Raw genomic sequence first — 12,037 nt, forward strand, 5'->3', positions numbered from 1 at the left:
TGGAAAATCCAAACCAGTTTTGATTAACATGCTGAGAGCTTATACAATCACTACTCTTTACTACTTCAAATTACATGCATAAGCCATAAAACAATACCTGTATTGCTTGAGCCCGTGACACAAGGACAGTCCAGTTTGATGAGGATGGTGGCAAAGGTTACGTAGCAATGGCTTGAGGAGAAATCACTTTCAATTTCCAAATCAAGTGCATATTGTAATTTATGGCATTTATTTGCTCTGTATCCTCTACTCAAAAGCAGGATATAACATCCCAACCCAACCCAACTCACATGAATAGAAATTGAACAAAGAAACTCTCTCACAATGAGTGGTGAAAACACAACATTACTGTCAAAGGGGGGGCGGGTGTTAGGTTATAATACGGAGACATGATACCCTTTAAACGAGAAGAATGGATAGTACATGTTTACATTTCTGCTCCATTACTACATTTGCAAATCACTGGTATTTATAGTGCCACGGACGGACTTTGCTCCAAACTCTTGAAGGATTATACTTTAAGACCCATTTAAGAATCTGGTGGAGCCTCGAACCTAGTAGGAGTATCGATACCCATCATACAGCAAAGGCCTGATAGTAGGATTATAAGTAGAACAATCCCCTGAAAACAATCGGCAGTAACCATATCAGATTTACACTGAACTGTCAACTTAAATGGAAAAGCAAAATAAAAGGCAATGAGAAGAATATCCATACATCATGCAGGAAGATACTCATTCATAGGCACCTATTTCCAACATGCAAATAGCAAGTAGCTCAGGATCCACAAATCCATGAACCTGTTGTAGGATCTGGCATCCTAAACATCAACTACATGAACTTATGTTCCAACAAATGAGCCTTTTCTTTGCACCCTTATTTGGATGATCCAAAAGTTCAACTAATTGGAAGATAAAATTAATACAATCAGAGGTAATCTTTAGTGTTGTGGCACTACCAATTCCACGTGAGATGGGTGAAGCACAGAGTTAAGCATTCAGTCTTAGATTTAACATGAGAAAGGAAAACATGCATGTTGACAGGTGATTCTGATGAAGCAATCAAACACTAGAGACGGGCATCTTGAAACAGACGAGAGCCACGGAGTATTATTTCCATTAGTTTTTTTGAGTATGAAAGCTTTGGCATTTTTCTTAAAGATCTGTAGTCCTTTATTATCAACAGCTCCAAAGAGTTACATCCATCGAGGCATTCAATCTATTATCAACAGCTCCAAAGAGTTACATCCATCGAGGCATTCAATCTGCTAGTCTCCAGCACCAATCAAGATTTAATTTCTCTAAATTTCTCAAGCCCAACAAAACTGATAATTTTCCATTGAATAGCAATCTACAACATCTAAAATTGTTAAACTTGAGGGAACATCTGAGATGTACTGAATTGAACTGTAATCTGCAACCATGGTTCAAGATCTCGGATGAAACTGCAGTTTTCAACGGAGACATCTCAGTTTCGCACCTTACCGAGACGAAACCATGGTGTGGTACTGGATTATTCGAGATTTCTACCAGGTTTCAAACCGTTTCAACATAATTTCGGCCAACTCAATCGTTTCGACCGATTTCAACTGAAACTGGTTGAACCACTAAGTTAAAATCCCCAATCCCCATCGAAACAGATATGTTTCGACAGCTTTCGACTTCATACTTTCTGTTTCAGAGGTTTCGACATTGGGGAGCACATTTTGGCTAAAAACTTTGATTTGTGTTCCAAATTAGTTCATTACACACTATTTTTCTTGCATTCCCATCAAGATTCAACCTTTCCACACCTTGGATTGGAAGATTGGAGCTTCAAGGTAGTGCTTTCTTTCCCCATATCTATTTTTTGTTATAATACTAATGGACATAGTAGTTTGAAAAATCAAGAGAAACAATAAAAGTATTGAAAATATGTTTTCAGTCGAAGTTGATTAATGTGATGTTCTTTAATTAATTTTTGTGTATTAATTAATTATTAATTATTAAAAAATGAAAAAAAACAAAAACAAAAACAAAAAAACAAAAAAGGCCAAAATTATGACTTTGGGGAAAATTTTAAATAAGCTTTGTTGCAGTTTTAGCCTTTTAGGAGCCTTATCTGAAATCTACATTTCAATAACCTACGTGTTCTTGTTGCAACAGGTCAACAGCTAGTGCAGAATGGCTGGGCAAGGCGGGGACATTCCATGGATGTATGGGATACCCCTGCCGGCAGATAAAAAGAAGTCTCAGTGCAATTAATGTTTCTAAAGGTTAAACTGGTATATTTTGACGATTCAAAGGGCTTGCTTTTGCCAAGGATGATGGATTTTACCTTTATCATATATTATTTCTCATAAACTAATATCCAAACTCATCCCTCATCTCAAGGATAACAATATTCCAACAAAGTAAACAAAGCAACATAGACAGTAACGAAGTTAGAAACACAATAGAAGGCATGGAAGTATCTTACAACTAAAACTCCTTCCAGAAGTGTAGATTTTATCTGGCAAACTCCATCACAGCTAGTTACATCAACTGAATCATTTCCAGCACTACTTTCAGACAGAAACCTTCCCAATGCCCCATAAGATGGGCTGTGGATTGATCTATATGGATCTGAAGCATAAAGAACCGTGTACCTTGCCCCAGACTGCTCAACAGAACTGATAAGGTCAGACAGAACCTCAACTGCACATCATATCAAATGCACTTGTCATGACAATAAAGCATCCATTAAAATGGACTTCAATTTACACCATGTAATGATATTCAAGATACCTTCTGAAGGTCTCTGCTCAAGATTGTTCAAAGAATCGGTACCAACATGGCAGAAAACAATCAAATCCGTTTGCCCCTTTGGCCTCTTCTCCATCCTTGACAACAAATAATCCTGTTTTATTTAGTTTTACAGGGATGGGAGCAAAGAAAAAGTTCACAGTTAATTCCTCAAAAATTCATGATTTAGCTGTATATAGTTGCATGGAATTATACTCATCGCAAAGAAAAAGAATTTGTTCCTGAATTACATTCACTGAGTTCAGGTCCGCAAGTTTCTTAAAATCTTCACCCTCGGCTGAACATGACTCCAGGAAGGCAATATCACCAACTCCTAGCTGATGCCCACAAGTTTCTGTGAACCCTGAAATCAAAGAATTCTCCATTGTCTCCTCCTTGGATACTGAAACATAAGGGAATGCCATGGAAAAATTGGACCTCATGAATGAGACCTGCTTAAGAGAAACAAAGAGTTCATGGAATGGCTAAGTCTCAGAACTATAATGCAAAATTGTGGGGGAGAAAACACTGAATCTAAAACTTCAACAACAAACAAAATAAAATTTTAAAACCATACCTTGAGCAAGTCTATAAGATTGGGATCTGCATGTTTGTTTCTAGAAATATCTGAAGATTGCAACTACAAATGAATAAAGCACCTCATTTAGTAACCTGAAGAAAACCACGCACTTAAACCACAGAAGTTAGATAGTACCCTCCCCCCCCCCTCCCCCCCAAAAAAAGTAAATAAATAACTACAGAATTTCCCTGCTCCGTCGACGCACAAACTATGATCTATGGAATGCATATTCATGAGTCAGACAGACAAGACATAGGTCATAAATGTCCAAACTCCAAGAAAAGAGTCCAGTAATTTGAAAACTGAGAGAAAGATGTACAATATTATCATTGAAATTCATCAAATTTTTACAATTAAAGAAGAAGAAAATATACAAGAGGAAAATTTTAATACATGGTGAGCCATATGGCTGAGATGGCCCACTGACTTTGAAATGTGATCTAATATAAGAAACTCACTGATTAACCATCTATGCAGCAGAATAGCTTCCTGTGATTCTGTGAAGGAAATTTCTCATCACCAGCAACAGAGGAAACATTTTTCCCCAAAAAGAAATAATAAACTTCTGTCCAACAGTCTCCCCCGCCAGAGTTTCACTGTTTGGAGAGTTTTCACTAAATCTCTGCCCACAAACCATTTCCTCATTCAGAGAGGCATCCCAGCTAACCCAATGTGTATCCTTTGTGGCACTGAGATGAGACTATAGAGCACCTGTTCTTCGATTGCAGTATCTCTTCATCCATATGGAAAGGAATTCTAAGCAAATGCTGGCCAGCCAATAGGAGGATTCTCCCCTTCCATCGAGAATGGATTTGGGTGGATATGACTTTTAAGGGAAAGACTATCTGTGACATTGTGGGAAGGCCTGCCTTCTGTGCTACAATAAATCAGATCTGGATGGAAAGGAACCATAGGAAATGGACCTCTAACTCTCGCTCTCTTGATTAGATTTGGAGCTCCATCTCCTTTGATGTCAAAACCAAAGTCTCTCGACTTGCTACCACTTGTATTCCCTCCCCTCGAAACTGTCGCATTGTAAATTCCCGGGATTTTCGAGCTCCATCATCAGGAATAGTAATGCTCTTTAAGCTTGTTTTGCTTCATCCTCCCTCCCCTCTTCAGGAGCTGTAAATTTTTCTTTCTTCGTTTGGTAATGAATTATGTATTCACCAAAAAAAAAAAAATTATATCCAACAGCAAATCTCATTTAACCAATGTGGAGGACTAATCTCCAATCCAATTGTTGGATAGGTACCCTTCCAGATTAGCCATTTGCCAAGTCTTGTGGCCCACATCAACCATATGGCCCTGTTGACTTGGGGAATTGAGCTTATAACTCACCGAGACTAGCCCTCTTTATTTATAATAGAGAAAGGATTATACTACGGAATATTAAAGGATATTCTAGGGAATATTACAATAACATAGACCATAACCCTAATAGACTTGAGGACCTGTTTGGTAGAACTCTAGAATACCCATAAACCCATTATTACAACACTCCCTCAAGTCGACATATCAAACATGCCCAACTTGCTAACAGTAGGACTAAACAACTTGCAACTGAATCTCATAGTAAAGATATCAGCCAGCTGAGTCTCAGAAGGTACAAACGGAATGCATATGAGGCCACGCTCCAACTTCTCTTTGATGAAGTGATGGTCAATCTATACATGTTTCGTGTTATCATGCTGAACTGGATTGTGAGCTATGTTGACCGCAGACTTATTGTCACCATATAGTCGCATTGGTAAATTGAAAGAGATACAAAAATCTTGAAGAAGACCCTGAAACTGTAGTAGTTCACAAATACCTTGAGCCATGGCTTTTGTCCTTAGTTTACCATCTACACAAGAAAGGTATGAGTCCATCTTTGTTGTTGTGGACGATTCTCTAAAATGGCACACCTTATTCCATGTAAGAAGACCTTTGATGCCCGTTATATAGTCAAGTTATTTTTCAAAAAAATAGTGTGTATCCATGGTTTGCCACAATCTATTGTCTCCAATAGTGATGTGAAGTTCATGAGTTATTTCTGGAAGACTTTATGGATGAAGACCAACACAAAACGGAAGTTCTCTACGACATTCCATCCCCAAACTGATGGCTAGACTGAAATAGTGAATTGAAGCCTTGGAAATTTACTTCATTGCCTTGTCCGCAATTATAAGAAGACATGACCCTCTATTCTGGACATAGCTGAGTTTGCATATAACAGCTCTATCAACCGAACCACAAGTCGCACCCCAGTTGAAATTGTACTTGGTCTCCAGCCTCAGCGACTGGTTGATAGGGTTCCATTGCCACCTGAAACTCGTGTGAGCATTGAAGTAGATGAGTTCCTTTGACATATCACAGAGGTACACGCTAATGCTCATCGCTGCATTGCTGTTAGTAATGAAGGCTATCAAGGTACCGCTAATCGGCATCTCCGCTATATGGAATTCAAATCTAGTGATATGGTGATGGTTTGGATTCCGCCCGAGAGTTTCCCTCCTGGTACTGTGCAAAAGCTCCACCCTCGGAACATGGGTCCTTACAAGATTTTGAAGCGTATTGGTACCAATGCCTATATGTTAGAGTTGCCACCATCTATGAAAATCAACAATGTGTTCAATGTTGCCAATCTTACACTCGATATTGGTCATCATTCTGACAAAGGTGATACAGAGCATGCTTTGCGTCTTCCCCAATTTGTGACCCCCACGACCAATGTTATTGAAGATGTCCTCGACAACAAGTGCACTACGGTTCATAATGGAAAGGGTTACTATTCATTCCTTATTCAATGAAATGGACGACCCATCTTTGATGCTACATGGATCCATGTCGATGACTTTCAGAGCATTAATGCACCTCTACGAGCGCTACATTTCATTTTTCCATTCGTCGGAGACGAACGATTTTAAGAAGGGGGGAGCTGATGTAGATCAGTCCAGTTACCTATCGAAGGAGGAAGAAGGGCTCAGCCTACTGATGGGCTGGTCCTCCTAGTTAGAGAGTGTTTTATAGTCTTACTTTACTTGAGTCCTACTTTACTCAAGTCTTACTTCAATTGAGTCTTACTTTACTCGAGTCCTACTTCACTTGAGTCTTACTTTACTCTAGTCCTACTTCACTTGAGTCCTACTTCACTTGAGTCTTACTTTACTCGAGTCCTACTTCACTTGAGTCCTACTTCACTTGAGTCTCACTATGTCTTGTCATATTTTGAGTAAGAGTTAGACCCTCTATAAAAGAGGCACTGCTGTAAGTTTTTTTTAATACAGCTGAATGAATAATAATTGCAGCAAATTTGCTCCAAAATTCTGAGAAGGAATTCTTCAACAGCTGAGATAGATGTGGCCCATGTGGGTGAGAGGCCCACGGCTGAGATAGCCATCCACCCACACCTATCCCATCCCCTTTCTCTTCTCTTCTATCCGATTTGAGAGTGTGTGAATTGAGAGTGTTCTAATATTTAATTGGAGACCAGCATTCACTTCCGACCGAAGAAATAGTGACAACACCTCCCTGGACAGAATCGAATTCAGCTGAAGAAGCTTGGGTTATGGAAGAACAGATTGAGTACGACATCTCCCCGTCCAACCACATTATCAGCCATCCCTTTTGGGGTTTTATTCCCCATCACTGGACCTTCCTTCGATCCAAGTATCAGCTCCATCTGAGCTCTCCAACCACATCCGCAAGTCATCCCTCCCACAACCCTATTTTGGATTTATTTCTCAAGATTGATTTCCAGATTTTTGTGCTATTTGATCTGGTTTTATTGGAGCTTTAAGGGACAACGTTGGGGGTTATTGATTCTCAATTACCCTTACATTACTCAACCTGATTGGCGTTGATTTCGGAACGACTATGATCACACTTTGCCACAAAATCAGCAGGTTAACCATGAAGTTTCCAGCAAGTAGCCTTGGTATGATATGGTTTGTGGCAGTGTTCACATTTAACGACTTCCTTGGTGGTATCACTAGTGCAAGATGACCCAACTGAAGTGGAAGTGGAACCAATCTGTAAAGCTGACTTCTCCATAGTAGGAGGATGAAGCATAGCAATACGACAACACTCTTCCATGTGAACCATGGCAAAGGACTGTTATAGAGTGGGGAAGGGAGATCTGCTAAGGACCACAACAGGGATCTGATCATAATCCACATGCAAAGCAGAAGTCAAAAACCATGATTTTGTCCACAAGCTTTTGATAGGCAGCAATATCTGGTGCACTGGTTGGTTGGTTGGTAGTCAACGCAATGATCAAGTTCATAGCACAAACTTCGAAACTCAGCGTAGTATTGGGAGACAGACAATTCTAAGCAGTGGTATGAACTTTCTTACGAAATTCATACACCTCAGCGTCATTCCCTGCTTGTCCATAGGTTTCCTTGGCAAAAGACCAGATCTGGGTAGTGGTATCCAACAACAAAAAACCTCTAGTAATATTAAGTTGTATAGAATTAAAGAAAAAAAACATTACCAGAAAGTCATTGGTGATCCATCGATCCTGAGGGGAACATGTTTCAAATGCCCTTTGTGGAGGTTATAGTAATATGTCCTATAAGTCCTCAACCAACAATAGTCAAGTAGGTAGATCTAGACCAAATTAGGTAATTGGTACCATCTAATTTGACAGAACTAGCACCAAAAGGCATGTACTCATTGCAACCTTGTCCATCAGGTCCTGAAGATGCAGTGGTTAACTCAAACATGATGGTAAAGGAGAGTGAGCAGAGAAATCAACTCAAGTAGGGAGAAATCCAAAATCATCAAAACCAACCTTCAGGAAGTGCTCAAACTTGGATCGACTTTCCCTATAGGAGTGTTACAACACTCCTCCAAAAATTAGCTTCTTTTGATAAGGGTCTGGTGAGAACAATTAGTTAAGATTTTAGAGAAAACCCTAAAATCTGGACAATAAGTAGATTACCCACAAAACCTTGGCAGATATAGCCAAAAGTAGGATCAAACTCCTCTTCAGGGGTGAGTTGAAGCTCCTCCAAAAATCAGCTTGATCTGAAAAGGGGAGAGCCAAAATCGATGGAGTCAGGGTTTTGGAGAAAAACCTGATTTCTAAAAATCATAGATGGTCTTCAATTTTGCAAGTTGATGGGTGCTTCCAAGTACACTACTTGATCTTCAAGAGGAGGAGACTTGATCTTCAATGATTGAGGAAGACTCAATCTCCAAAAGAGGAAGAATCAAAAGTCGCAAGGAGGGGACAACACTCTAATTAATTCATGTAGGGTTTTGGGTTTTATACATTGAGGTTAGATATAGGGCAACAACGAGATTCATATGAATCACCTCATTTGTGCTGCCCAATGAGGGATTTAGAGAGACAAACGAAGGTGGAAGATGGAGGTGATGGAAGCTTGCGATAGAGGAAGGGAAGAGGAGGAGGAGGCTGAAAGTCTAGATCAAATTTAGAGGCTCTGATACCATGCTAACAGAAAAATTAGAGTAGAATGCTTGAACGATCAATGAGACCACAAAAGCCTTTATTTATAATAAAGAGAGAAGAGAAAATTACAAGAATGCCCTCCATCGACTCTCATTAATTAGATTCAATGGAAGGGGAAAAGGCAAGAATGCCCCGACGGCAACCTTTAAGTACATATTTCAACACATATATACTCTAGCTTGAGGGGAAGTGTTATTTGTACCATGGGAATATGTTTATTGTCTAAGTAGTTTAGATCTATTTGTTTCCTTCATAATGTTTCCTATTATAATTAGGTATTAGTTTCCTATTGCGATTATTCCTTGGGAACATCTAGCTAAGGTTTTGTTTTCATTATGTAATCTATTGAGTTTCTTTATAAATAAAATGGCTAGTACAGAGTTTGGTCTCCTCCCCCTTTCCTCCCACACCCTCTGGTCCTCCCTCCCCCCATCCACCCCAGCCATCGAGGAAGGCATGATAAGATTATTTGGTCCCCTTCTCCTCTTCCATTTGGAAAATAGTCTTTTCCACCTGTTGGCCTTCCAGTAAACGTATCCTACCCCTGAGTAGAGAATGGATCTAGGTAGACATGACCTTTGGTGGATCCTCTATTTGTGATACAGTCAGAAAGCTAGTTGATAGATAAGTCACTTAATGGGCTTATTTTATTGCAAATAAGTCTTGGGTTGGATTATATATGTGTTAGGCTTTTGATCCCATGGGTTTTTGCTGTAATGGACCACTTTAATGGGCTTAAAATATGGGTAGAAGGTAAGAAAACGAGATTTAATTCATTAGTTTAGTTAGAGTCTTGTTTTGAGTCTATTTCCTTTGTTATTTCAGTTTCCTAATCAGTTTAGGTTTCCCAATTAGTTAAGGATTGGGTTAGGCCTTTCCATTTTAGGGTTTGAGTCAATTTTGAGACTTCTATATAAGTTTGTAAGTGGCTACAATATTATGAACGAATCTATTATTGAAGAAAAAAGAGATGGCTTATGTTGTTGTGCTGCGAGATGCAGTTAGGTGAGATGCCCATTCACTAGTTCTTCTTCTCCCTTCTTAAACCTCTATCAAATTCTCTCTTTTTTCTTTATTCTCTTTTTTTTTTTTTTTATTCATTTTTTTGTCCCTGAATTTGGTTTATATTGAATTTAATAAAGATCGTGCCTGGGATTAGATCACTTGTCACCCAGTTCTACATTATTTTGTATCAGAGCTATAGCTAAAGAAGCTCCAAACAAATTTTACTGGAGGATGTGTGGAAATCCCTTCAAACCTTGATTGCAAGAATAGATGGTCATAACCAACAGCTGGCAGAACTGAGAGAGTCTATTGCTGCTCACTCTAATACTCAAGTTACTATTGCCCCATCTAATGCTCAGCCACGTTATTTTCGTGGGGAATTCATTGAATGGATGTATGAATTAGATGTGTACTTTGACAATTACAACTTGATAGAGACTCAAAGGCTTCAATACGTTTGCTCCCAAATGAGTGATCGTGTTCGAATACAATGGAGAGTCTGTGAAAGACAACTTCAAGCTTGGCAGGAATGTAATTATCTAAACGTGAATGAAGCATGTACTTCCTTCCATCAGAGTTCCCTCCAATTACACCCCAAAAGCCACCCACAATTGACAAGAGCATGAAGAAATCATTGGCCTCTATTGCAAAGAAGCAACATGAGAAGATACCTAAAAGTGAACCAGTGTCAGAAGTTGAGGTTAGTATTGAAGAAATTCTAGCAATTAATATAGTCAAGGAGGAGCTAGTCACTAATGTTCCCATCAGTGAAACTCATGTGGAAGAATTCGAAAACAACAAGGTTGCCACAATAGACAATGAGGTTGAGACTGAGGAACTTGACATTACAAAAAATGTGATGACTGTGAACAGCCAAGAGGAAGATCCTAAGGAGCTTGAGATTAAAATTGTGGAGACCAAGAACACAGTGGTAGAAGATGTACTAGAAGACGGCCCTATGGATACATCCGATCATGTTGAGGTTGTGCATGTGGAGTTCGTCGTCCCATTAAAGTATCTTGAAGATCGACCTCCGCACATTCTAGACTACATCTTTATTATCAAAGAGCTACCTGAATTTTTCAACGGCTTGAAGAAGGACGTGCACTATGATATAATCACCCTCACACTCTACAAAATTCGAGGACGAATTTTTTCTAAGAGAGGGAGAATTGAAGTAGATAAGTCACTAAATGGGCTTATTTTACTGCAAAAAAGCCTTGGGTTGGATTATGTATGTGTTGGGCCTTTGATCCCATGGGTTTTTATTGTAATTGGCCACTTTAATGGGCCTAAAATATGGGTAGAAAGTAGGAAAACGGGATTTAATTCATTAGTTTAGTTACAGTCTTATTTTGAGTCTATTTTCTTTGTTATTTCAGTTTCCTAATCAGTTTAGGTTTTCCAATTAGTTAAGGATTGGATTAGGCCTTTCCTTTTTATGGTTTGAGTCAATTTTGAGTCTTCTATATAAGTTTGTAAGTGGCTACAATACGATGAATGAATTTATTATTGAAGAAAAAAAAATGGCTTAAGTTGTTGTGCTGTGGGATGCAGTTGGGTGAGATGCCCTAAGTGAGATGCCTAAACCAGAGGGTGAGATGTCCATTCACTAGTTCTTCTTCCCCCTTCTCAACCCTTCATCGAATTCTCTTTCTTTTCTTTATTCTCTTATTTTTTTTTTTTATTCATTCTTTCTGTCCCTGAATTTGGTTTATATTGAATTTAGTAAAGATCATGCATGGGATTGGATCACTTGTGACCCAGTTCTACATTACTAGCCTTTTGTGCAACTATCAACCATATCTAGATGGAGCATAATCTCCGTAGATGGACTCCCAACTCCCGCTCATTCGACATGATTTGGAAATCTATCAACTTTGATGTTAGCTCTAAGCTTGATTGCATTCACCATCGATCGGTCTGTGATCCCCTAAGGAGCAAGCTTACTGTTGTGTCCCCCCCAAATGATGTTTCATTCCCCCACCCCCATTATTGTTTCATTGTGTGGATTCCTATTGTAAGGGACAGTTTTTTAAGGCACTAATGCGGTCTAGAGATGGTAAGGCAGTGCTCCGCCTTACGTGAAGTGGCGCCTTATGGGGGTTTTTTTTTTTTAACACATTTTAAAATTACTTGATGAAGATTCCAAATATAGATTTTTTATTGGTAGGTGTATGATTTTGTTAACACTTAAGATGTATGGGATCAGCTTTACTCCACCAAAAA

General features: G+C 39.0%; 1 protein-coding gene across 2 annotated transcripts in view; it reads right to left on the reverse strand.

The window, feature by feature from the left end:
- Positions 1 to 172: 172 nt before the first annotated feature.
- The window catches only part of LOC122089268, a 17,317-nt gene continuing 5,452 nt past the window's right edge, over positions 173 to 12,037 (reverse strand). For both annotated transcript variants that reach the window (XM_042658856.1, XM_042658857.1), the window contains exons 5-9: positions 3,340 to 3,402; positions 3,014 to 3,214; positions 2,766 to 2,877; positions 2,458 to 2,675; positions 173 to 622 (exon numbers count right to left, since the gene is read on the reverse strand). In XM_042658856.1, the coding sequence (XP_042514790.1) occupies positions 530 to 622; positions 2,458 to 2,675; positions 2,766 to 2,877; positions 3,014 to 3,214; positions 3,340 to 3,402 (687 nt within the window). In that variant the 3' untranslated portion in view covers positions 173 to 529. The remainder of the gene's footprint in view (positions 623 to 2,457; positions 2,676 to 2,765; positions 2,878 to 3,013; positions 3,215 to 3,339; positions 3,403 to 12,037) is intronic.

The sequence above is a fragment of the Macadamia integrifolia genome, chromosome 9 (genome assembly GCF_013358625.1).
Source record: "Macadamia integrifolia cultivar HAES 741 chromosome 9, SCU_Mint_v3, whole genome shotgun sequence".
Lineage (NCBI taxonomy): Eukaryota > Viridiplantae > Streptophyta > Magnoliopsida > Proteales > Proteaceae > Macadamia > Macadamia integrifolia.